The following is a 27,761-nucleotide window of genomic DNA, read 5'->3' as shown; positions in this document are numbered from 1 at the left end:
CAGAACAAAAAAGACTTAGTATTGATCCAAAAACTGGACACCTTCTGGCTACTCTTCTTTTAAAATGGAAGTTAGACCTCCCACAAAAAGTCCCTATATTTATGAAGAAAAAAAAGAGATATGGGTACTAACCCTTCTCCCCCTTATATACCTCCCTCTCCTCCTCCTATTCCCATCTACACATTACACCTTCAAATTCACCACCTCCAATGTCACCTGATTTTGGGGATGGTGATGGGAATGGGGATCACGATCATCATACCCCAAAAGATCCGGACATACCACATGACACTGATCCCTGGGATGATTATGATAAGGATCCAGATCATCCTAATGACCCTGACCTGTATCCCTCCAGACCTTCCAAACCTGATGAAAACATCGTCTTTACACAACTTATCAACAGGGCTGCCCAATATCACAGGGTTGAACTAAATACAGACCCTCTAGAAGACAAATTCCTTGTAGAAACCTTCACACACTCACAGAGGTTTACTAACATTTTACCCATGCTGAAGGGCATGTTAAGACATATTAACGAGGTATTCAAAGACCGAGTTAGAGCCAGAATACTGACACATAAGGTGAATAAAAAATACAAGCTTGCTCCTACAGACCCTGTATACATAAAAGGCCACTTACCGTTAGACTCTCTTGTTGTATCTAACGCCTGCAAGAGAGCTAACTCTCAAACTACAGGCGACACACCTCCTCCTGATAAGGAGCCTAAACTTATTGATGCTTCTGGCAAGAGAGTAGCTTCACAGGCCGCCAATTATTGGTGTATTGCCAATGCTTAGGCTCTGTTAGCACGCTACGACAGGGCCCACTATGATGAATTGGAAAAACTCATGCAACATTTGCCAGAGGAATATAAAACCAAGGCTAACGACCTCATTCAGGAAGGGAAGCTCATCACCAACACTTCCATAAAATGCGCCCTAAATACAGCAGACTCAGCTTCTCGTGCTATTAACACTAGCATGCTGTTGCAGAGACACTCTTGGCTTCGATTCTCTGGATCCAAGCAAGAGATACAATCCTCTGTACTTAATCAGCCATTTGATAAAGAGCATCTTTTCGGGCCAACAATAGATACTTCATTAGAAAAAATTAAGAAAGACCCCGAAACTGCAAAATGCATGGGAGCCCTATGATTAGCTTCTAGCAGGTGTTCATTTTGTTGCTCCTTTTACATGGGTGGCTCAAAAAGATTGTCGTCAGAAAATCCCTCCTCCTCTTACAAAAAGAACAACCAATCTAACTCCTCCAGAGGCTATTTTAGAGGAGGTTACAGAGGAAATAATAACAAGGGAAGAGGCAGAGGTAATTTCACCCGCACTTCCCCTGCCAATAAACAGTGACTTCCCTCTACTACCCGCGATCACTCCACTCCTGTCGGGGGATGTCTCTCACAGTTCCTACATGTCTGTCCTTCAATCACCTCAGACAAGTGGGTGATACAAATTATCCAACATAGTTATTGCCTGGAACTTACCAGCACTCCACCAACAATCCTTCAGAGACAGCGTGCAATGTCACCAGAACATTTCACCCTGTTAAAAGAAGAGGTCCTCTCTCTGTTAGACAAACATGCAATAGAACCAGTCCCATTACGTCATCAAGGGACGGGAGTGTACTCCCTATACTTTTTGATTCCAAAAAAAGACAGCTCCCTAAGGCCCATACTGGACATCAGACAACTAAACCTCTACATTCAATCAGACCACTTTCACATGATCACCCTTCAACAGGTGCTGCAATTGCTTCAGTAAGGAGACTTCTTTTCAATTCCAGATTTAAAGGAAGCCTACTTCAATATTCCCATTCACCCAGCTCACAGGAAATGTCTCATGTTCGTGGTGGACGGACAACATTATCAGTTCAAAGTCCTCCCATTCGGGGTAACTACAGCACCAAGAGATTTCACCAAGTGTCTAGCAGTAGTCGCAGCTCATTTAAGAAGAGAAAGCATTCACGTCTTCCCGTACTTAGACGACTGGCTAATAAAAGCAAAGTCGCAACACAGCTGCATTCACCACACTCACAAAACATTTCAGCTGCTTCACGACTTGGGATTCACAGTCAACCTCACAGGTCTCATCTTAAACCCTCCAACACGCAAACGTACCTAGGAGCCACAATAGACACTTGCAAAGCTCTAGCGTACCCCAACCCAGTCATAATACGCAACATGCATACCCTAATATTACAATTGCAGCACTCACTACCAGCCCGAGTGTTTATGCAGTCAATCGGAATGATGGAGTCTTGCATTCTAATTGATCCCTACGCAAGACTCCAAATGTGTCCCCTACAGGAATGCTTAGCACGGCCGTGGAACCAGGCTCAAAGTTACTTAACCGATCTGGTGTTGGTGGACGGCAGCACTCATCGCTCTATGTAGTGGTGGAATACACAAAACCTTTCCAAGGGGCGGCCATTCTTCGACCCGGTTCCACAGATACTGCTCACAGCAGACGCATCCTTCACTGGTTGGGGAGCTCATCTTCAAATACATACCATTCAGGGCATGTGGACTCTACAACAAAACAAGCATTTGCAATGCAATGGGTCTCGCAGCATTAAAGTTTGAGTTATTGGCATTGTATATGACAATGTGTTGCATGAATTTTTTTGCAAACTCTGTATTGTAACTACACCCAGCCATACTAGTCCATCACTTACTGTGTGCGGGTGTGCCTCTTGTAAAAGAGCACAATGTTGTCACTCACAGTGAAGGTAGCCCAAAGGATGAAGTAGGCTGACACATTGCCCCATTTTTTTGCTGTATTGGGAAGAGGAAAAATGTGAATGACAGCCAACCAATGGATGAAGAGGGTTGGTTAAAAGCCCCTTTAACTGAGTATAACGAGCGAGGTAGAATTGGGGGCCGGGGATTGTAGAGTATGGTTTCAGTTCACATCCGTACCAAAGGCCAATCACGTTAGGTTTTAGAGAGGCCTATGCTTCCGAGCTTCCGTCCATGGTTTTCTAGGTGGTACCAATAAGGCTGGGCAAGGGGGGAAAGTCCACCTTGAATGAGGCGGTGCCCAATCTGCTCTTGAAGGTAGGTTGGCTAGGCAAGGCTCTTGCATTTTTTTCCATTTTATTAAAATAAAAGTCTCATCTGTATAATTCTGGTCACTTCTGCTCTCCAACTCGAGCAAGTGCACTTCATGATTTATTCTGTACATAAACCACAATGCATTGCGTTTGATTCTGCTCATCTGTGGCCCCTGAAAATAGTGGTATCTATTTCAGTTTTCTCACCTGCCAGTAGACGCTGTCTTACCTAAATCCACGGGGAGCGTCCGCTCTGCCACCTGCACCGCAGTGCACGTGGGTCCTGGAGTAAACCCAACTCTTTAGTTCTGATGAGACACCGTGTGGTTCACTCATCACATGACTACTTTCTGGTCCCATGCTGGAGTAAATTCACCCAGCCTGGCCTAGTATTTCAGTTAACGAACTCTGTATGCTGGGATATACGTTCAAGAGCAAAACCATATACAACTTGCTAAAAATCCAGGTTGCTGACTCCAGCGTCATTACCCCATCCAAATCGAAGATCTGTGTATTATCAGCATTCATTTAATAACAAACCCACTGGACAGGATCAGCTAAGCTGCTATTCTTCATGGCACTGCTGTACTGGCCATTCAGCAACTCTGGCCTTGTCTGGTGACTGCAGCCTAGGAGGCTTTCAGAGAGGCTTTCAGAGCCATTAAACTCTTATGAGCAAACCATGCCTGATGACAACGTTCTAGTCCCAGTCCCTGTACTAGGGACTGGGACTAGGCTCTGAAGGCCGGCCTAAAGGAGAATCCATGCAACTGATGTCCAGATGGTTGACATTTCTGATGACTGTAATAAGCATCCCAGGCCTCCGTGATGACAATTAATCTTATGAATGATCCAGTCGGGCTCTAAATTGCTGTGGTACTCATTTCAACACCTCGATCTTCAATATTTGGGTACCACCCTTCTGTTAATTAACTTGTGGACTGGGCCTCAACTTCATTATCACAAACTATGCATTTAATGGCTTTTGATTTGCCATCCTTAGTCAGGTTTCATGATGTAACAGAAGTGCACATTTTAACCCTAAAATGCTTTATATTCAATTTTAATCCGTCTTTAAAGTTGTATACTTCTTGTAGTCTTTTCAAATGAATTCCTCCCCCCTATTGTTGTGAGTGCTTGACTCAATTTGCTCCAGGGTCCCAGACCCTGGGTGTAATCGTTTGTTGGTAGTGATAAGTTGACGCTGGAGGCTGCTGCAGAAGTCAGTGGTGGGAGAGTAAAGGGGCACCAAGATGATAGCATGTGGCACCGCTCCAAAAATACAGCCAAAGGAGTGCAGGGCACAGGCACGCGTGGTGTGTGGCATGCGGGGAATGGCTGGGGAGCTCTCCACTGTGATTCCTTCATCACTGGCCCTCTGACGCACCACAGGGGTGAGCGGAAAGCAATCAATAATCCTGGATGCAAACAATATTTTAAACTGCTGCTAAAAGATAAGAAATAAACAACTTTCGGTTCAGGGCAAGAACCACGGAACGGCAGAGAGTAAGTACTGCAGCGCTTGTGGTTCGCAAACCTGCAGGATCGGGGTTGATGCAGCAGAGCTATACCTCAAGATACAGAACTTTAAATGTTTGTGCGATCTCAAAGGTCACTCATCTCTCATAGGCTGAGACAGACAATCTGAAGAGTTATCCCTTGGGGTGCACAGCCCATGCATGCTCAACCCTTACACTCACACTCTCCCTCACTCGCCTCACCCTCACACGCCTCGGAACATGACCTTACCGCCAAAGGGCATTTTCAAAAAGTCTCTCCAAAATATCAGCAAGCAAAGAGCCGGCGTAAAAAGGAGGGGGGATGACTGGAGATGTGATCAGCAGCTGAGAGAACTATGGGGGGTCCCTGCGCACACACCGCAGTCCCCTTTCTAGCTCCTGCACACTGCACGCCCCTCGTACCCGCCTGAGCGGCCCGGCTGCAGCCCCGCGTCCTAATCCGCCCTGACAAGCTGCCCTCCGAGGAGGACATTAGAAACGGCAGGCGCGGCCATCTCGCTCCCACTAATTTCCATTTAAATCTTTATAATTGGTATTTACTTTGCATGATTACAGCAAGCTGCGCTGCCCCAGTGGGTTGGAAATAATGACACAAGCTTCACTAATACACCTGGAATATTAATATCATATATTATAAGCACTAAAAATCTCGGCTGAGCTCCATTCCACAGTGCTTCCTCTCTCCAACTGCACGAAACTCCGCCAATCATCGAGTTTCCTGCCAAGAGCTGTACGAAACCTTACGTGGGGCGGGACTTCCGCCTTCGGAAGCCCGCGCACGCGCCCACGGATGGCCAGAGAAGCAGTGCTGGTGACGCGGGGCTCCCATGCCTGAGGGAGAGCCCCGCGGAGTCTGCAGAAGTCCACAAAGCCGGTGAGTGGGGCTTAGTTGGAGGGGGGTGCGCTTTTGTGTGTGTGCGCGCTTGTGTGTGTATGTGTGCGGCGGCGTGTGTGCAGCGGGGGGGTCTCTGTATGTGTGTGTGCGTGCGTGTGTGTAGGTGCACCCGTGTGTGTGTGTGTCTCTGTTTGTGCGCATGCGTGGAGGTGTGGCTGTGTGGCAGCTTTCCAGGAGAGGAGACAGGAGCTGGCCACAGCGAGCACGTTCACGTGCGGGTGGTCGGCTCAATTCCGAGCGCGCGGCCAGCTCCTGTCCCCTCTCCTGGAAAGAAGAATCCATAGCAATAGGTCTCTGGCGAGACCGCGCTTCGCGCGGTTCAACGCCACGACACCTAAACTACTCCACATAAATCATCTGGAGCTGCTAGCAATTTTTCTAGCATTGAAAGCTTTTCAGATACATCTAGTAGGCAAAGCTGTCCTAGTTCGTACAGACAACATGACAGCAATGCACTACCTACAAAAACAGGGGGGGATACACTTTCTACAGCATTCATGCCTAGCTCAACGCATATGGAGATGGGGCATACCTCAAAGAATATATCTCCTTGCAGAAAACCTCTCAGGAGTAAGCAATCAAATTGTAGATCTGCTCTGTCCTCAAAGACATCAGATCCACGAATGGGAACTACACCCTCAAGTTCTTCTCCCATTCTTTCAAATGTGGTGCTACCACATACCTCAAAGCGAAATGCCAAAACTTCGCGTTCAGATATCCACACCCATTGTCCAAAAGCAATGCACTATGGATCAATTGGTCAGGGATATTTGATTACTCTTTACCACCTCTCCCGCTAATCTCATTAGTGGTTCTGAAGCTCAAGCAACATTCCCTCACAATGATTCTAATTGCTCCCACATGGGCTCGACAACCCCGGTTCACAACCCTGCTGGATCTATCAGTAGTTCCTCATCAAAAACTATACCTCTTCCCCAAGCTTCTCACTCAGAGCCATGGAGAGATCAGGCAACCAGATCCCAGTCAACTCAACCTTGCAATCTATCACCTGAAATCATAGAGTTTGGCTACCTTAATCTCCCGCCAGACTGCATGAACCTCATTAAAGAGGCTAGATGCCAGCAATTTGTCATTTATTGTAATAACAATCAAATCAATCCGCTTAATGCTTCAATTCAAAACATCATTTGCTACCTGTTACACCTACAGCGGGCTAACTTAGCATATACATCAATAAGACTGCATCTTGCTGCAATAGCGGCTTACCTACAGAACAAACAACACTTGTCCTTGTTTCGTGTACCCGCTATCAAAGCCTTTATGGAAGGACTCCAGAGAATCATTTCTCCTAGACTTTCACCTTCTCCTGTGTGGAATCCTAATATAGTCCTTACAAGACTATTGGGCCCACCATTTGAGCAATTGCACAAATGTGAATGAAAATTTCTAGCTTGGAAGCTAAGCTAGTTGGTGTGCTCCAGGCTATAACCATTCAAGAACCTTTTTTACAAACTCTCAAAAATAAAGTGGCTCTTAGGACTGACCCCACATTTTTACCCAAAGCTGTTTCTGCCTTTCATCTCAACCAGTCTGTCGAGTAACCCGTGTTTTTTCCTCAACCAGACTCAGTGGCAGAACGTGATCTTCACACATTAGATGTTAAGAGAGCATTACTTTATTACATTGAAATAACTAAATCTTTTAAGAAAAGCAATCAACTTTGTTTCTTTTTCACCACCTTATAAAGGCAATCCTATATCAAAAGCAGATATTGCACGGCAGATGGTTAAGTGCATACAAATATGATACCTTAAAGCTAAACGCACTTTAACGATTTCCCTAGAGCACACTCTACATGCAAATAAGGGGCTTCCCTGACATTCTTAGGGAACATACCCTTAGATGATATTTGCAAAGCTGCAACATGGCCTACACCACACACATTCACAAAACACTATTGTGTGGATGTATTAGCAAAACAACATGCTAGTGTGGGCCAGGCTGTTTTAAGAACACTATTTTAGACCACTGCAACAGATACTGGTTAGCCACCGCTGGAGAATAACTCCTGTATAGACTATGCTAAAGCATATGATCTACAGCTCATATGCCTCGAACGGAAAATGCTACTTACCCAGTATGCATCTGTTCTTGGCATATGGAGCTGTAGAGTCATATGCGCCCACCTGCCTCCCAGGGTACCTTTATCTGTTGCAATATTATCTTACTTAGATACAATATACATGGACATCTCTTTCTACTCTTACTAACTCCATCATCACCCTTACGGCAAAACAATCTGGGGATGGAGTTGATGCCCATGCGCAATATCTTCGAAAGGAGGAGTCATCTACCTCCTGAGCTACAAAGACTTCTTCGAACAAAAAACAAAGTGCAAACATCCGGACCAAACACCAGATGGCGATCTATGCTAAAGCATATGACTCTACAGCTCTATATGCCAAGAACAGATGCATAGTGGGTAAGTAGCATGTTCGAGGCATATGAGCTGCAGATCTCACACAGTGCATTAGATCGCCACTTGGTGTTGGGCTCGGATGATTGCATGTGGTTGTCGTCTTGGAAGAAGTCTTTGTAGTCACGAGATAGGTGACTCCTCCCTTGGACGATAGTGCGCATGGGCATCGACTCCATCCTTAGATTGTTGTTTTTCCGCCACTGGGTTCAGATGAATCTTTTCTGCTCTGGCTCGAAATCTACTTTTCAAGTACTTCGACACGTAAACATTTTCTTCAAACTTCACCAAATAACTTTCAATACCGATAAACATTGACTCGACTTCATCAGCTCGATTCCGGTCGTCGACGCGGGCCTTTGGGCCTACCCACACCGTGAGGCCTACACCTCATGGAAAGGACGCCATTCAAAAGATGCCCCAAGTTTGGAGCAAAATTTCCACACAGTGACCATCACGAGGTCTGTAACCTGTGCTTATCGCCAGAACACGATGAATCCAGCTGCACAGCCTGTGCATCCTTTCGATCGAAAAAGACCTTTCGAGATCGGAGGACCCGTCGACTCGATATGCAGAGATCAGCTCCGGAACCGGTGGATATCTTCTCTCCAGATCGTATCCGAAGCAGATGACTCCGATGACCCCATACCTTCGGGTCAATGCGTGAGTACCACTGCCCCTACCCCAGCCCAAACACCAGAATCGAAGGCAAAGGTCAACACTCCACCTGTGGGGCCCAGTCGAGACCGAAAAAACATTACGAAAGCCCCACCATCGAGCCGGGCTCCGAAGAAAATAATGAAGCCTTCCGGATAGTCCAAGGGAGGAGTCACCTATCTCATGACTACAAAGACTTCTTCCAAGACGAAAACCCCATGCAATCATCCGAGCCCAACACCAGGTGGCGATCTAATGCACAGTGTAAGACTCTGCAGCTCTACATGCCAAGAACAGATGCATACTGGTAAGTAGCATTTTCATTTCCTTCCCTGGCACAGCTGGCGGTCCTTTGCCACAAAGACTTTGCAAGTCGTAATGCGGGGGATGGACCACCGCTACCATGCATGCCAGACTCGAAATCAGGCCCTAAAGTTGCAAGCTCCCCACTTTGTCTGTCTGTGGTGGAGTTGATTGAGGACTATCAAGCACACTACAATGCAATATAAAAAGATTGGTGTCCCTCCAAGTTTCCTGCAAACAGAATATTTTAAACTGAGTCAAAAACATAAGCAGATCATCTTCATTTGCTTTGAGCAGTCTATTCACGCCAGCTATGTTCCATGAGCAAAATTATAACTTACCAGATGAAGATTTATTAAGTTCAATTTGCAGGTTAGGAGTACAGTTGTAGGATTTTAGTATCTGTTCTGTTGTGAAGTTTTTCCATGTTGGCCATAATTGGGGTGGTACTACCCCGGTCGGTAGAATAACTTCTCTTGCAGTTAAACTCTTATTGCAAATGTGTACTTTAATATTATCCACTTGAATTGATATATCCTTGCTAGTGTCTAAAGCAGTTTTCAAATTATTACAAGGCTAAATTGGTGTTAAATTATGGTCTGGATGTAAGTTTCTTAGAATCGAGGGATCATTCTCCTGTTTTACAGTTCAAGTATAATTAGGATAATCATTAGATTTTTAGTGATGTCTAGCACCTCGCACGGCACAGGGAGGCAGCCTTCCTGGTGTGAAAAATAGCTTTTGGGTGTTTGTCACTGTAAGGACATGTTCAATTTAAAGTTCCACATGTCGTACTTTTAAATACCATGCACCCTGCCTTGTGTGCCACTAGGCCTACCTAAGGGTGACTTATTCATATTTAAAAGGAAGGATTTCTCCTGTCAAAAACGGTTTATTTTGAGAAGTCGAGTTGCCGGGTGAAACTGCACCTGACAGGCTGTAGAGACAAGACTGGAGTATTGTTTGCCTGTTTACAATAGCGTATTGCACAGTAGTGCTGTAGTCCAAAGGTGACATTTGTATTTTATGCCATGCTTGTACTTTATTGCCCTGTAGGAAAGCTAAATAGGCCAATTAGGGTTAAGCAAATTTCAACCTATTTTAACCCCTCCTCTGAGCGTTCGCGCTGGTGTGGAACGTTCTATTGCGCGGGCGGGGCCGCGACTTTCAGCGGACGTGCGCAGCACTACCAAGGTAGTGCACGCGACGTCCGCTGAACGTGTGCAGCACGGAAAGGCTTTAAGGTCAGCGCATACACTGGGCACGGAACAGTAATGTGTTAGGGTGCAGAGTCTGAAACCAGCAATAATCAAGTTCAGTAAAACAAAATGCGACCAAGCAAAAAGGGACATTTTTCCGAATTGATGACATTGGCAGAGTTGTCACATAGTTCATGACTCAGTAAGAAGTAATTCAGCCTACTTTATTGACTATGTGGTGTTGAACAAAAAAATGGACAAGGTCATTAGGGTGATGTCATTGGCAAACATCAATCACATCCAATTTTTGGACAATGTTAACAAGCTGCAAGATACTCCTCTATTCATTTCCTACACTTTTCCTTCGTGTCTGAAAGTACCCAATTAAAAGCCCCTTCACATATCATAAACACATTCATCTCCATCCATAATACCACATACCATCTCCTATCTACATTCATGGTCACCATGCACAGAAGTAGAATTAAATGGGGTTCGGCTAGTAATTCCATTCTTCACTCCTCTGGAAAAGGAAGAATAAGATGATGAGTACACACATAACCCTTTAATTTTCTCATGTTCTAAAACATAAAGGGGCATTTCTTGGAGATTTTTTCCACTTTTGTTTCCAAGGCAAGCACAGAGAAAGGCTTTTGATTTTACCCAAAGGGACAGGTGCTTAAACTTATTTTTTTGCAAGCTGAGAATGTGTGATTCTTGTGTACACAACGTATTTGTAGGCAGCACATTTCCTCAAACGTTACAAAGCTGTTCCCCCAGCACGATCGTTATCCTGGACAGCATTTCTTATCAGTGCCGAAGGAGACATTCTGAAGCACCACACAATTATTTTGATTTTGGGACACACATATATGCTCATTTCATGTAGTGAGAGCAAAGTGACTCCATACCAGCCAATGTGCGTTCTCTGTTTGGCACTACCCACAGTTGCATGCCTGGCAAATGAGTTCAGGAGATGCGGTATGGTGATAGGGAGAATCTGGGTATGTGCTTTAAGATTTGGGGAGCAATCGTGCAAATTGGAATATGCACTTAGAATTATGGAATGAGGGTGCAAATGCAAGCGTGCCTTTAAGATTGAGTGATGGTGCAAATCTGAGCAAATACTTAGAATTATTGAGTAGTTTGGGCAAATCATAAATTAATATTGGTGGTAGTTCTTGTCATATGATGAGCATTCTTGGCATGATGGTGCTCAGTGCTTTGCAGTGTTTACTTTGGCAGAATAATGGTAAGTCTTGCCATTTTTATAAAATTATAAGTACATTGCAAACGGACTCTAGGATTGATGCACTTTGTCTTCTTCCACACATATAGTCACTAACCCATTCATCAATACGTGTACTCATCTACGCATGCATCCCTTCATCCATACACTGAACCATTCATCCATCTGTTCACTTAATTATCCATACTAGTTGTCCCTCAGTCATTTATACCTAATTGGATTTACTCCTATATCCAGCTACGTGCTCACTAATCCATCCAACCGTTAACTGATGTTTGCAGGCACACAACCGGAAACAAACTCACCTGTCAATGAAGCTGCATGTTCACTTATGAAATAGCCAGTTCTTTTGGCTTTACTAGGGCATGTGCTTTGTGCCTTTCCAAGTATGGCGTACGTTAACTTAATAATTGTTCATTGCCTCAAATGCTCAAGTGGAATGTATGGTGAAACCATTCATCTGTACTTTCAGTTTCATAACCAGACTTTACCTCCTCATCTAGTAAAATGTATTAGGTGCTTTTGAAACGGCGGTCTGCACTGTGTAACTGTGGCCTATTGTGTGTTCCCTTCCTCTGAACATTTGCAAAGAACTTGAAGCGATAATTACTATTTTTGTAATGTAAGGATCATCAGTCTGATCTAACTATTAACTACCTTCATTGTGAACACTAGTGCAAAGGCACCGTTGCAGAATGAGGGTTTTTTGAGCCTTCCCGGATGGCATTAACCAGTCTAACCTATTTTAGATAGATACTTTACCTATCTCATCACCAGAGCAAAGAGCATCCTGATGCAATTTTAACTGTTAACTATATATCCAAAAACACCAGCCCCATCCCCGTTGTACAGCTTTACCTGAAACCTTTTGATTGTCATACATGTGCCTCCATAACTTTCACTTGGAGCCCAGAAGTGAAATACATTTCTTGTGATGTGTGATCTTTGGACATTTCTAGTGATGTGAATCTTCTGCTGATGCAAAGATCCACCTTTGTGGGTAAAAGTTATGGACAGATTGGCATTCTCTTCCCCGGTTTGGAAGACCCCCACGTCACACCCTTGTAATATTTCTTCATATATGTAATTCTGTGCAGATGTGAAACACATCTACTCCTAATTTTTATATATATATATATATATATATATATATATATATATATATATATATATATATATGTGTGTACTTTATTTAATGAAAGGGTTAACATATTGTGCAATGAACAGTGGAAAAAGGCGTGATGCCAAAACGCGTCCTGTTTTCTGTTTAAAACAACAATACATTTGTGAAGAGTTCTGAATCACAGAGTGCGGTCCATTCTTTTACCAAAGTAAGAGAAAATCGAGCGAAAAATATATATATGTATATATATATGTATATATATATATATATATATATATATATATTATATATTTATTGGTGGATCATATTCTTTTAGCACCTTAAAACAACTACATTTGCAGTGAGCTCTAGGCAGTCAACTTTTACACGCACAACATTTACGTCATACCAATTCCTTCTTGTTTTCTGTTATATACACCACCAACAGATTTCCTTGGACTCCTGCAATCTCAATTAGTTATTGTCGTCTCCTGAAAGGACAAAGAACTGGAGGTTATCAGTTGCTCTGCCCCTATTTTCAGTCAGGTTAACTAACTGCTTTATCTGCAGGAGACAAAGTAGTTTGAACCCACATAATAAAGCTGTTACGAGATTAGCAGTGAGGTAGTGCTGTTGTCGCATCTGAGCTCCCAGCACTAATAAAGCTAATTATGGCCGCCTATTTTTAACACACAATTCATTCTTGGTGGCAAAATCTTTTAACGACACGTATGCCAAGAAATAGGAGGAGGAGGCAGCATTAGTAGATGGTACTGTGGGATGCACACAAGCAAGGGGCTACCTTTGGTTTGTGTTGTGCTGTTCAGGAACCATGCGCGGAGATCCTTAGCATCTATTGGGAAGCAGTGACTCCAGGGAAAGCTGTCCTCCATTTTGAGAATGTGATGATGATGAAGAGAGTGAAATCTCCTGCTTTGTGCATCCGGAGAACACCAGTAGATTTCTCCTCTAAATAGGTAACTTCACCTTTGATTAAAACTCAAGTGAGTGTATAAATGCTTGTTGATCTTGTAAAAGGGAATCACAGCGAACGAAAGGATCATTCATCGGCAGCAATATGGCAGTGCATTATGTATGTCATTTTAGAAGTGTGATTGAGCCAAAGGTGTACTTTTGCTTTTGGTAGGGCATACGGGACAAAGCACATCTTGGAGAGTGATTTCTGTGTTTTTTTCTAATAGTAGTCTGGGAATTTTTGTTCCAGGTGGACGGAACTGACCTCAGAGATGCCAGCCATGAACAAGCTGTGGAAGCGATACGAAAAGCGGGCAATCCGGTTATCTTTTTGGTGCAGAGCATAATAAACAGACCAAGAGTAAGTACTGAAAGAATGATCTGGAGCTCAATGTAAGGGGCACTGTATGTTTTTAGATTTTTGTGGTTTCAGCTATGGAAAAGGCACCTGACTAAATATTCATCCCAGGCGACAGAGTCTGCTCCATTGTGGAAGAACTAATCATTACCACAACAAAGATAGATACAGTTTACATTATTTGGGTTGCAGTCCCTTTAGAAATTAAAAATATAGTTATTTTTAAGTATTGTGAGGCTTTTATATAGTGCACCAGCAGGCTCAGTGAATTGTGCATAGTTCAGGGATTGTTGTACAGTCACGTAAAAAAATATCTGAATTTTCTCAGTAACTGCACTCTTCTTTTACCTTCTTTTACCCTTGTTCTGTGCAGTCCTGTGGGTAGTATAGTCAGTACTATTTAGGGTACTGCATCTTCAGAGTTTACATGCATTAAATTGAGCAGTCACAGATGTGTGCTGTGATTAACTGGTGGGCTCCTCCCAGTCAGACACGTGGTTTGCAACCTCTGAATTTTCAGCAGAAGTTGAAAGAAAATATGTATTTTCAAACATTAGCAGAACTACAATGTTGACACTTTTTTCACTTTGCAGTTGTTTGCATTAGTCATAATTATGGGTTAATTCGTTGTCTTCTACTGGTGGACCTGATGGTTAGCCATCGAACACAACAGCATTTTTTTCCTCTTCACCAAGGATGAGATTAAAAGTTCCACCTCTAGTACTGTTTCTTTACTTTTGTGTTCTTCTTTCCAGAAAGAAACATTTTAATCCCTTTTAAAATAATGCCTGCAACAGGTGCTTTCACTATTGTGTTACTTTTCTTTCGATCTACTATGTCACACACAGATTGTTTGTTTTTTATTCTGCTTTGTTGTGAAATTGTAAAAAATATGTAGTTTGAGAGATTGTAGATTGAGAGTAAGTTTTTGTCTTCCTGCAACAGTTGTATTCCACCCTTCCAGTTTCAAAAAGGCTTAATGCTCAACTTCTCTGCCCAATATGCCACCTAGGTTGAAGCAGCACTGAGAAACGCCTTTAGAATGGCATGTGCTTCAAAGCATCCCCCTAAGGACAAGCTATTTGCAGTTCAATGTACAGTACTGGAGCCCATTACAGAATTATGCTAATAAATTTTTTTTGTAACTTTTAACTGTTGTTTTACAGTGCATGAGATGTTATGAACTCCCATGTGTTGGGATGAATGCCACAAAAGCTACAAAGAGGCCACACAGATTAAGCTAGTATCATTTGGTGCTGACTGCTTAATAATCTAAAGAAGTTTGATCATCAGGAGACATTGGCCACTCTCATTCAATACATGGGGGCAGAACAAAATCTGATTTGCTTATAGTTTTTCCAAAACAATGATGTACAGAAATATTTCCCGGGGTGATTTTGTAGTGTCTTGGTCATTTCCAAGAATCCCGCCCATCAACATTGTGTTTCAGTGATTAAGTACATGCCTTTGAGTCAAAATCTACTGGGCTATTTTTCTAAGAAAAATCTTGGACAGATGTCTGGAATAGTAGTTTGCAGGACATGGACATCTATCCCAAAAAACCTACCTCCCAAACCAGTATTACATCAGATGCTACCTTCTGTCCTCTGTTTCTTTCTGGTATCAGTCCCTTAATTCTGGCTGATCAAAATACCCCTTTTACATTCAGTTTTTGTTAAGGTTTGGAACCTGTCCAGATTAGTAACAGTTTTCAAGGTACACTATTAAAGAAAAAAAGCGATTACTACCTCCAATTCAAGACTTACATCCATTGCTTATGTTGCTGTATCTTAAGATGTTTATAATCTATCACTACTGTTAGGGCCAAAACGTTTTTCAGAATATTACCGAAACCTCAGTGGTATAAATAACGTTTTGGAGAGATGCTAGTTTCTCACAGTAGAACCTTTGCAATACTCAATATAGTTCCAATTGGGCATATTATGCATTTTACTCGTGTTACCTATTCCCCATTAGTTGGTGAGATAATATATACCCGTTCTTAGTACCAGATCATCCAAAAGGTCATTCGGAAACTCTTTTAAAGCCATTCCAACAATTCTCAGCCAGAGATAATCCCCCTTTCTACCCAAGTGTCATGATTCTGCTTAGTTACAGAGTTCTTGTCCTTTTTCATGAGTTTTCTCTCTGGTGCCAGAAACCCACAATGACACTGTATTCCTTCATTTTAGTGCTGATCATGAAAGCACTGTTCAAATATAGGTTTTCCATTATTTGCGTTAAAATAGTGATCTTGTGCTTTATTCATGTCAGAAGACATTTCAGTTTTCCTTTTTCTGCAGGAAAACATTCTCAAATTTTAACTGTCCAGAATTTCTTGGAAAGAAACCTCCCTATAACACAAAGAAGAAACTGCTTTTTCATTTCTACCTATGTTGCACTATAAACGCACAGTGTACACTTCTGTGATTCTTCAACCATGAAAAAAGAAATAACCCTTTTCTCTGTATCTTTAGACATAATTATCTAGATGGTAGGTTCACGTATAGGTGCATAGGATGAACCTTCTATTATTGACATTCTTTTCTTAAAGCCTTGCACTGTACCCACCTCCTAAGCTACCTTCTTGTTATTGTTTTCGGCAAATTCAGGAACATAGGAGCTGGATAAATGAGTGGGTCAATGGTACTCACCATAATGCGTCTTCACTCCTTGTCTGTAGGATCCTTCTTTTTATTAAGACCTGAATTCAAGAAGGTTTCAGCTGTACATTTTATGCATACACTGTCCATGGCTGAGTGGCAGGTGAGCTACTTTCTAAAGGCCATTCTCAAATTGCATATCAAGTGTATTGGCTTGCAGAGTTTCCGCAACGTAGTATTAGGGAGCCTAAGTTTCGAGGTACCAAAGATACTATATTCGTCCATCATGAAACACAAATTCTATGCTGGAAAGAAAACATTGTGGCACCTTTAAAATAAGTTGCATTTCTAAATCCTTCTGACATCACAAATCCAGCAGTTGCCATGGATAAGGGAGGTGTTCCCTATAGTTACTGTTCTATGTGTTTTACATAGCTGTTGTTTATTTTACTAATATGCATATTCAGTTCGTACCTTTTCACTGTGTTCTGCAGGAATATAGAAACAACACCAGATGACAGATGTCTTCTATTTTTCTGAGTGAAATGAAAACTACTCTGAAAGGGGTGCTTAAGTTAGGGCGTTAAATCTGTTTGATCATAGGTGATGAAAGACATTGGGGTTTGCAATAGTTGTTCAATAAAGCACTTCAGTATTCTACTGAAAGACTTTCCCTTTCAATAACTTCAGTGCAGTTGTATTTTTGTGATTGCTAACTTAATACAACAGACCTGTTCTGCCATTATCGTTTGTCTGTGGGTATGTCTGAGCAGCAACCATAGTTCTCTAAAGAGGTTTTTTTTTAAAAATAATTAAAAATGTAAAATTAGTTTGGACACTAGAGACTACTTTGTATCATGTGTAACTGTCGATAAACATGCTCTGCATACTCCTTCCATCTAGTATCGGGCACAGATGCTGGCAAATTGTTTTGAATCACAAGATACATTGCGACTCCTACCTCAGCCCACAACACACCAGGACAAAGACTCGACTACAGTTTGTATTTTTATTGGGTTTGGATGCTCCAGTGGCAGCCCCAGGATCAACAATATCTTAAACTGGACCTTTGGTGCCAGTCATCAAGGATGCGGTTCTGAAAACCTCAGTACCAGAGAAGAGACTTTATTTGGACTTTGCTTTGAGTTGCATCAACACAACTTTTAAGAAGCAGTTCCCACTAAGAATTACTGTTGTGGGAGGATGTTGTGGAGAGAAAGCCCTTCCAGTTTTGCCACAGATGTAAATAATATGTCCTCTGCTCTGACTGGCATAATGTGTGCAACCTCTACTTTTTTCCTGAGCATGAGGAATCAACCTTTTCTCAGAACAAGTAGTTCAGGTGCAAAAATAGTAACTAGCTCTGACGGGAAAGATGCAGCATCAGAGTGCACCTGAAACACCAGACATATTTGGGCCACAGGATATCATTGCCACCAAGGGAGAAGAAACAGTGTCTTCAGGAATCCAGCTGATGCAAGGAGAGCAAACCCAAAAGGCAGGTCCTCAGGCGCTTTGAAGGTGGAGGAGTAGGGGGAACTTCCATTGCCCTATAACAAAGGACCCAGGAAAAGAGCCACCTATAGGGCCTCCATTTAACAACAACCACTTAGAGAACAGCCCTCTGGGACCAATCTCATAAGCACCCTCAAGTTAAGGTTGAGCACCACTTCAGAGGAAGTCTGGCATCAAGACTGGAGGCAAGTCATAAAAGCCACTGAGATTTAGGTCCGGCTCCAGGCTTCGAGATCGCTTGATCACAGGAGACTCCTTCAGCTTTATGAAAGCCTCTGGTGAATGTCTGTTCTACCTCAAGTCTCTAAAAGACCCATTTCAGTGTCCAAATATGTTTAGAAGCTGATTCTGAAACATACACCATGTTTGATTCTGAAGCAGGCTTGATGGCGAGATCAGACTCGAGGACAGCCCATTTCACTTTAGAGCTTCCTGAGGTGCCCAATGTCTGGCAGTGGTAGATTTTCATCCACCCTATCACAGGGCAAATATTAGCTCAGCCAAACCTATAGATCCAACTCCAAACACCTTAGGCACCCAAGAAGAGAAGGACTCTCCTTTGAGGGACAAATATCAGAGGAGCTACAATCCTAATCAAGTCCTAAACAGATTAGCGACAAGGCTTGTAGTCCACCATGACAGCCTCTCACTCCTAGACCTTACTCACCATAAGAACCTCCTCAGCCCCATACACCACCAGTCTGCCTCAGTGTTGCACACTTTCGCCCCACTCAGTTGCCACGGTTCTCTTCCAAGTCTAACCACTTTGAGTCAAGACTCAGTCGCACTCAGGTGGGGATGATCCATGGGAAGATTACCACATAGATCCCCAAGACGACCATGACCTCGAACCCTACCATGTTAAAGATTTCCCCCAGGGATACCACTGCCTACCATGCAGGTATACAGAGGGCCGTGCACCAGGAGAAGATAAAACTGCACACTAGAGGAGGATTTCTTGGTTGAAACACTCTCTAAGACTAAGAGATCTGTAAAGTACCTACTAATCTCAGGAGCATTGTTAAATGCACCACAGAAAACCTCAAAGACCCAGTGAGGGTTCAAATTGACACCCCACAAATCAAACAGTAACATAAGGCATTCTCTAATAACTCAGAGTATGCCTAGAGAAATGCTCTGCTGGACTCTTTTACATACAGATAGGAAGATGGCCTTGGCACATGCAACAAAAGTTGCTCCGCCCGTAGATAAGTAAAGCAAGAAAATTAATTAACCTGGGCATAAATAAGTAAAGTACCTCATAGCCTCTTAAAGGAATGTGGCTCGCCCATAATCGTTCAGTTTTCCCTGATGTTAAGTGCAAAATGGCAGTTCATGGGCAATGCATTGTAGATGAACTGGTCAGGGATATGAGCTTATTCTTTTTCCTTGGTTACCTCTGATTCCATACATTTTGAGGAAAATGAAGCAGCGGTCCATGACCCTCATTCAAGTGGTACTAAATTGGGTGAGATGACCTTGGTATTCCATGCTGCAGGAGTAGTCTGTGCACCCGTACCGAGGCCTGATCTAACTCGATATCAGGCGCAGCACAGATATCCTAAACCCCAGAGTATTGAATCTGGTGATCTGATACCTGAGCTCCTAGACTTTGGCTACCTTAAACCCTTCCCAGGGGAGTATATGAAATCATGTGTGAGGCCTGTAAACACACTATTTGAGCATGTTATGATGTTAAGTGGGCAATATTTGTTCATTGTTGGTTGGTAAAGTAAATAGATCATCATAAAGTGTCTGTTCAAGATATCATCTGCTATTCATACACTTGCAAAAGCGGGATTATCATACACATCTGTTCATATAAGTTTAGCAGCAAAGACAGCTTATGTGCAGAACAGGCAACATTTGTCCCTCTTTAAAATATCTGTGGTCAGGGCCTTCAAGGAAGGCCTAAAGAGGACTCGAAGAACTGCTGAAGCACCATCCTGGAATCTGAATATAGTTATAACAAGGCTGATGGGTCCTCCTTTGTAACCACTAAACCTTTTTGGCATGCAGTTGTTTTGAAAGGTGGCCTTCCTGGTTGCTTTCACATCTCTGAGGAAAATTAGTGAACTGCAAGTATTGACTCTTAATGCAGGTATCCAGCTATAGAGTGGTATTGGGAACAAACCCAAAGTTCTACCAAAGGTGATCTCTCCTTTCATGTCAACAGACAATTGAGTTGCCTTCTTCTCTCCACTCCAAGGGGTTCATTACGATGTTGGGCGGAATCACTTCCGCCCAACACCGAATCGGTCATGAGACCCACCGACACCCAGTTGGCGGTCCCGACATCCCCATTAGGTTGCGACCGAACGCTGTTCAGTCACATTCTTATGTTTCACTACGGGAGCATGCATTACAGCCGTCAACAGGCCAGAATGCATGCTCCCATAGTGAAATGGGAGTTGCGGTTCATCCCCCCTCAAGGTGCCTGCCTCAGGGTGCAGGGATCAACAGGGAGGCACTGTAGGTGCCTCCTCGGCCTCAAACCAGAGGCTGTGCACCAAAGGGCGCCCTGTGGGGGCCCCCAAACATGCTTTTCAACATGGTTTTCATGTCGTACAGACCGGCATGGGAACAATGTCAGAAAGCGTGCATTGTAATCTCAAGGGCGTAAAGAGCCACCCTTGAGATTACAGGCTGCATTCGGACTGGCGGACAGGCTCTCTCAGCCCGTCGGAAGCCAGCGGAATGACCGGCCGGTTTCCTTTCTGACTGCCTCCATCAGAATGAGGTGGTCGGATAGGAAACCAACCAGCCTATTACGATGCTACCATTTGGTCGGAGCATTTAAGGCCCTCTCGTAATTGGCCCCTTAGAGATTCTGATGGAAATATCATTAGACACATGACGTTAAGAGCGAACTTGCATTCTACTTTGACCAGACTAAATCCATCTGCTAAGCAAAATATTTGTTTGTTGTCTATGGGAAGCCTCACTTAGGAAACCCTATTTCCAAGGAAGGTATTGCTCGATGGCTTGTTAGATGTATTCAAAAATGTTATGCTAAGGCTAAACATAAGTTACAGTTAATAACTAGAGCACATTCCACTTGCAACAAGACAGCTGCTGTGGCATTCTTAGGAAAAATACCACTAGCAGACATTTGTAAGGCTGCTACATGGCCTACACCAAACGCATTCACCAAACACTATTGTGTGGGTTTTCAAGCCCATCAGGTGGCCTTAGTTGGTCAAAAGTTTTAGAAATGTCTTTCAAGAATCTGCATCATCTGCCCACTAGACACCGGTTAGGGTAGAAACTGCTTTACAGTCTATGCAGGGGCATTTGTATCTACAACCACATACACTGCAGTCAGAATATGTTACATACCCTTTAACCATCTTTTCATAGCCTATTGGGCTGTAGATTCTCAAGTTCTTGGTATAGTATTTTGCTTTGCTTTCATTGTTCTAGCTATTATGCATATTGACTTGCTTATATATTAATAATTTAAAATGATAATTCATTGCGTCATGGACTATAAGCTCGTGTTACAGTTGCATGTACCACATCAGCTAAATATTAAACCATTTAATTCTACCTATGATTATTGCATTGCCATGATTCTTCTAACATGTACATTAGAAAATAATGCATTATTTTCTTTGTCATTTACTGTTTTGTGGACGTTCAGTCCAAAATAAACCATGATGAGGGAGAAAACGTTGATTCTGGAAATGGACCATAGTCAACTTTTTCTTAAATAAATTTGACTAAAGGTCATATTAAATGCCAAACAACTCAATCAAATAAGGGCTTATTTTGATCTGTTAATTGTTATCCACTCCACTTTCAGAGTCAAGGTGTCTCAGTCCTTATGGACCTATGCAGAATAGATGCTTAAATTGTTCAATGCTGGTTTTTCCAATTTTAACACGAGGGAATATATGATCATCCAATGCCTTTGGTCCATTAGCCTCACACCTGAGTTCACGTTAACTGAGTAAATCCTAGGTAAAAAGACAGGGGGGCATTAGTAAGGAAGTAACAGATCTATATGTCAACACATGGATAATGCTACTTTTCCTGTAACCACCGGTTTATAGCCTGTAGTGCTGTATATGAGGATGCTTTGCACAGTCCTGCCACCTGGTGTTATGCACAGACGTCACTACGTTTTTTTCTGCTAAGAAGTTTTTTGTCACAAGAACTCGCATGACACTTTCCATAACCCTAAAAATGCACCAAGATAAAGACTTCACTTCATATTGTTTCCCCAGAGGGTGAGTAGTGGCAGTGAGTGTATTAGTTAAAGTCTGAATGAATGTATTGTGCACTGTAAAATAGGCACCAGAAACTTCTAAAATCATGGCTCACCTCCGGGGTCGTAAGTGGTGCCAACACTCTAAGTATTTTAAATGGCCAGTCTCATACGGAGTCTTTACTGTTATGCTTGTGATCGAGGACTACAATTTGTACCTTTTGAAAAAAGTAAGTGAAATTTCTAGCCTTAATCATTAGATGGTGGGATAATGCATGCAAAATCCGAATAGCAGCTGTAAAACTGCTGTTACAGGCAATTCAATCGTTTCTCATTTCAGCTTTTGCCAGGAATCGTAAAAAAAAGCCTTTTCAATTGAGGTACCCAGATTCCTAGAGGCTGTCTTCATTCTGGGATGAATTATTTGTAAAGAATTTTAGTATTGTTCTGGGAGGTGTAAATATTGATGTTGTTGATGCCAAATGATTCCTTCAATCTTGTCAGAACGTGCTATTTTTCATGAAATTGAATCATTGTTAAAAACGATAAAACTTAACAACAAAAAATAAACAAGCAAACATGTTTTCCTTACCTCCACGTTACAATTAAGAGTTTACCTTCGCTCCTTCCTCATGTTTACCTATATTAAAGGTCTTGTCGGTCTCTCTTTCAAAACATTATGCATGTTTTGTGAACATCTCACTCATTAATGATTCATGATTTTGCTTGTTGTGCTTCATTTCACCAGGAGGGGCCATGGTACACAACACTATACCCTTCCTGTCAATCATAATATTCCCAGTGTTAACGAACTTTAGGACGCTATTTTTCCATTGCACTAGTAAGTCAGCTTGGTTATCATTGGTTGAGCTTCTGATTACCCGTGGAATGATTTGACGATTTTAGCCATGTGCAACCATGGTGACCCTGGTGGCTTATTGCCTAGGTCTGATCTCGCCCACATAAGAGTAATAGGCATTGTTAAGGTAGTGCTGACCAAAACGAAAAACATCTTTACCAGTAAAGAAGAAAACTGTCATTTAGATTTTGGAGGTTTTCCACTCAGTAGGCAGGCTATAATTCAGCATGGAATCTTTACTATGTCGAAGCAGACCCAAGATGTTGTAGCATTTAAATGATGCTCTCCTAAAATACTCCATCATTGACAGTCAATCAAGAGGGTAGCAACGCTTGAGAAGCCCTACTAAAGTGGCTGGACCATTCCCCTTCCCTCAACACCTGACCTGCAGTCAGTAAATCCATCCATCCATATACCAAACTGTTGCCACTGTAAAAAGTCACAAATACCAAGAAATGGGGAATTACTGCTCATTAGTATGAGTTCACATCCAGTATATTGCAACCTATTACAACAGAGCAAGCCAACTTTTATGTGCCTGGTGTATGTCTGGATGGTCCACTGTTTCTGTGATCTGTGCTCACATGTACTGTAGTCTCATGTATATGGTATTCAGAACATCCATGTTGTTTTTTGAGAAACCTGCTTTGTCTTCAAAAGTGAACTGATTGTGGGACATTTGCAAGCTGAACCTTATTAGATTGCTGATGCTTTTGTGTATCAGTGGACAAGCATAAATATTTGAAAAGCCAATGTGTTAGACGATCCTTTTGTCATTGTCCTAGAAGTTTGAGATGAAGCATGCAAAGGCTCTAGAGTTACAGTTAAGTAACATTTTCATTTTGATGAAGAAGTGCGGCCAGAGCAGAACTGTTACGTGTGCTTTAATGACAGAACATAGGTTTGTATTTAAGACTACTAAGTAGATTATCTATGCTAGGTAAATCAAGATGTAGATGTTGTACAGTACCATCTGACATATTTAATGATAAAAGAGCATTGTTGCTGGATTATTTGTTATGTCTTGCTTTCAGTACTTGCTGCTGATGTTTTGTGTTCCCTGTGGTTCACTCATCTCTGTCACTTGAAAGTAAGCTTCCTATTTAGCTAGTCTGTTCAAAATGTACAACTATTTACTCCTCATCTCCTAACTTTGTTCCCCAGCCGGCGTCTTTGCATTGCACAGCTTCAGCCTCTGCTCTTAGTGGGCAGAGACCTACTAACCCAATTTACCACCAGGCCTCTCAGGTAAAGTTGTGTGACCTCACTTCACAGACTGTTCAATATTTTGGGTTGCCACTTAGTGCTTCTAACTTCTCTTGTTACTCATAAGAGTGATGCTGCCTTATGAATGCCTTGAAGAGGGTTAAATGACTGCCTAATGATACACACATCTCTATATTAGTGCTTATAATGCAAACATGGGTAGACCCTGAAATTCCTCTTGATATATATTCCCACTTTGTTCAGGCTTCCTTTCTATGCTCACTATTTCCTCATTTTATTCCTTGTCTGTTTACTTTTCTGCACAGTGTTACACCTGTTTTCTTTGCCTTGCCCCCACTGTATTCATGTTCTGGCCCCTTCCCTTTACAGAAAGTGACATACAGTGAGTGGTATTTTCATCTTTGCAACTTTGTATTTTGTTTAACTTTGCTAATGCAAAATATTTTGGTTGTGACTTTTTACACATTGTTTTTATTCATACCATTACAAGTAATACCACTGGACTACAACATGGGAGAAAAGTCACTGCTCTGTTGCTGTACAGTGTCCCAAGGTAGTCCTTTCATGCGCCAGAAGATGGAATTTTAAATTTGATGCAGATAGAATAGAAATGTAATGAAGTTAGTCCAATAACAGTAGAGCGTGAGGTAGAATGATGGTCTTTTAAGAAAAATTATATAATTATTTCACAATGAGATAATAAGTCAGCAAAATCAGGGAAATAATTAGGTTTCCCACTATTATTTGCCACTTTGTTATGGCTGTTTGCGCTGAAGTGAATCTCAAAGTGTGCTGCTGAAGCCAAGATTGGTATTGTTGTGGTGATTCAGAGACTTGGTCTTGTAGACAATCCATAGGGTGAAGCTAACCACAGTTATCTAATCAAACTGTTTCTCTCCTGGGTAGATGCTTGCATTAGAGATAACAAACTTTGTCCTGGTTGGGTTCAAGTTGAAATAGACCTTGGACATTTAGGGTTTAATAATAATAAGTTACTTCTTCTGCCGGTTGATGATCTGACCCTATGTGGCATGGATTATCATCTACATTCTGGCTTCCTTCTCCGGAGTATCACTTCCAGTTGTTCCATGTACAAAGTGAGAATCCCGGGCAAGAGTGTAGAGACATTGGGGATGCCTTCATTTATGGAACTTCTCTCAGACATACAATTGGTGTTATGGGCCAGTTAGGCTCTATTCTTCCTGTAGGATAGCAGGAAAATGCCATCAGATCTCATTCAGCGTGCCAGGATATCAGGAATGGCTTGATGGGTGGTGACTGTGCCAGAGGATGCAAAAAGGCCAAATAGGACTTGAATTCTTGTTTTCACCCTACTGAAGTGAGGCTTAATCCCCGTATGGCATCTCTGCAGAATGTTGTTGGCCTGATCTTATTGTTATATTATGTTATGTTATCTGATAGAGACATCTAGCTGCAGATTCCTTTACTTATGCTCTTTTCCCCCGGTGTTAGACTGGACCTGGAAGTTATTCAGCAGTCCCTCTGCGCGCCCGGGCGACAGCACCTCATGTGATGGCTTTGATTCCGGTTTTGACATCAGTGTATTCTTATAAGTCCTCTCTGGTGCGGATGTCAGTTTCCTCTTTTCCCCGCTGCAACACAGATCTGGAGCAGAGGTTCCTCAGGCCATTTTCTCTGGCCTTCTTCAACATTTTTGTCTGTTGGGAACAGTGTGCCTGTTTTTGTGTTGTCAAGCTTTCAGGCTTGTGGGTTCTGTTCTAGACAAATATCGGCTACAGACCCGCATTCCATTTGTATGTGGTGTTTGGGAGAACACCACGACTCCGAGGATTGCAGTTCCTGACAGAGGCTGAAGCCAAAGGCGCTTAAGAAAGCCATATGAATTTACTGGCAGCGTGTCTCTCAAGGTCCTCAGGTACTTCACAGCCTCTGTCTTCTTCTCGTAAGGAGTTCCGTTCACGGGGCCGTTCCAGGAGCCGGAGCTGATCTCAGGCAGAGATGTCTATAGGTAAGCGCAGTCGTTTGAAGTCACGACACCCCCCAACTTCACTGCATGGAGACTCTGTCTCCCACAGCTCCTTCCGCCGTCCGGTATAGGTGGCTGTCCACGATTCCGCCCTGCGTCTCCCCGTCTTTCCATGAGCTGAGGCATCGATGGACCAGATGAGAGAGTATTATATCTCTGTACATCTCATCTTTTGGCCCTCATCTTCCTCTGGCGCTCCCTCAAGCTCCAAGGAGGTGAGTGGACCCATGCCAGTGGGGTTGCCCTCTGTGTTGGTTGGGCCAACTGAGTCATTTGGTCAGCGTCGGCCGACTCCGCTTTGGCGCCGGTGCACAGCCCTTCGGGGACTCCACCTTCGGCATCCATTCTTGATCAGCGAACTCCAGCATTGAAGTCAGCGGCACCGATCAAAGTCACTTCTCCCACTCCTATCAACATTGAAGCATCGCCTTCTTGCCGTCATTCAGCGTCGGGTGCAGAGTTGATTGAACAAACTAAAGGGAATGTGGCAGGTGATTCAGGGGAGTCTGGGCTTGTCAGCCTCTTTCTGAGACTATTCCTTTACAAAAGGAGGAGCGTTGCATGTCTCCCTTGTTAAGGCTAGTGGGCTGGAGTTTTCCCCAGCCTCGAGGCTACTTTTCCCTCTGAGTCCTGCTACTGAGGCAATTTCCTCCTTCACAGATGTGTTGAGGAGAGTCGCTGCAGTTTTAGACTTGTCACTGCCTATGGTAGAGAAGTCCACCAACCCTCTGATTGCTGTCCTTTATCAGGGACAGTCGGGGGAAGAGCCTGTTCTTCCATACAGTGAGACTCTGTTTGACATATTGTTCGGTATTTGGTGTTATATCTCGCAGGCACCTGCTTGGAGACCTCTCCACAGGCATCCTACCCTCGTAGCCTGGTAGTTTAGGCTGCTACAACCTCGCAGGATATGGATTCTTTACCTAAGACTCCATTGACTAGAGAGTCTAGAAATCAGGATGCATGTGGCACACACGTCTTTTCTTCGGCTAGTTCTGCTTTAAGGTCCACCAACACGTCTTGTGTTCTCGGGTGTTTTTCCAATGTTTTGTGGAACTCTTTGCAGACTAGTTTGCCATCACTTCCAGATGCCCACAGTTCTGATGTTGAACAGTGTATTAGAGATGACCAACAGGCGCCAAGCTGATAATTCGATGTGGCATGGATACTACTGTTTCAGTATCTCGGACCATATTATCTTCGGTGGCACTACAACGTGTGCATGGTTAAGAACTTCCAGAGGCTGTACAGGCGACTTTGCTCAATGTGCCCTTTGACGCCCATATTTTTGGGGCTCAGCCTGACTGCATTGAGAAACTTCTGTGATAGGCGGAGTGATAGAGAGTCTTAATTACTCTTTCCCTGTTTATATGTTCTTTAGTGTTGCCCCTATTCTTGGGTTGTATAGGTGATACTGGATTTTTATTATTCAAGGGACGAGCCTAATTAGGGCCTTGACATGTCCGTATTCAGGTTACACCAGATTGGTGTTACTCCGAAGAGCAGATGTTATTGTTTCAATATTGTCTTTAACAGCTTGTGTGGTACAAGGATACCTGAAGTATAGTTTTTTCTTTT

The 27,761-nt window shown here is 42.9% G+C and overlaps 1 protein-coding gene across 7 annotated transcripts in view; it reads left to right on the top strand.

Annotated features, from left to right (window-relative positions):
* MPDZ (multiple PDZ domain crumbs cell polarity complex component) overlaps positions 1 to 27,761 on the top strand; it is an 832,961-nt gene that overhangs the window by 465,314 nt on the left and 339,886 nt on the right. For 5 of the 7 annotated variants that reach the window (XM_078675896.1, XM_078675898.1, XM_078675897.1 and 2 more), the window contains one exon: positions 13,654 to 13,764. In XM_078675896.1, the coding sequence (XP_078532022.1) occupies positions 13,654 to 13,764 (111 nt within the window). Of the gene's footprint in view, positions 1 to 13,653; positions 13,765 to 24,112; positions 24,197 to 27,761 lie in introns of all 7 variants that reach the window. The other 2 variants (XM_078675893.1, XM_078675892.1) reach the window with 1 other exon arrangement.

Source organism: Lissotriton helveticus, chromosome 2_1 (assembly GCF_964261635.1).
Source record: "Lissotriton helveticus chromosome 2_1, aLisHel1.1, whole genome shotgun sequence".
In the NCBI taxonomy this organism is placed as follows: Eukaryota; Metazoa; Chordata; class Amphibia; order Caudata; family Salamandridae; genus Lissotriton; species Lissotriton helveticus.
This window is presented reverse-complemented; position numbering and strand designations above follow the sequence as displayed.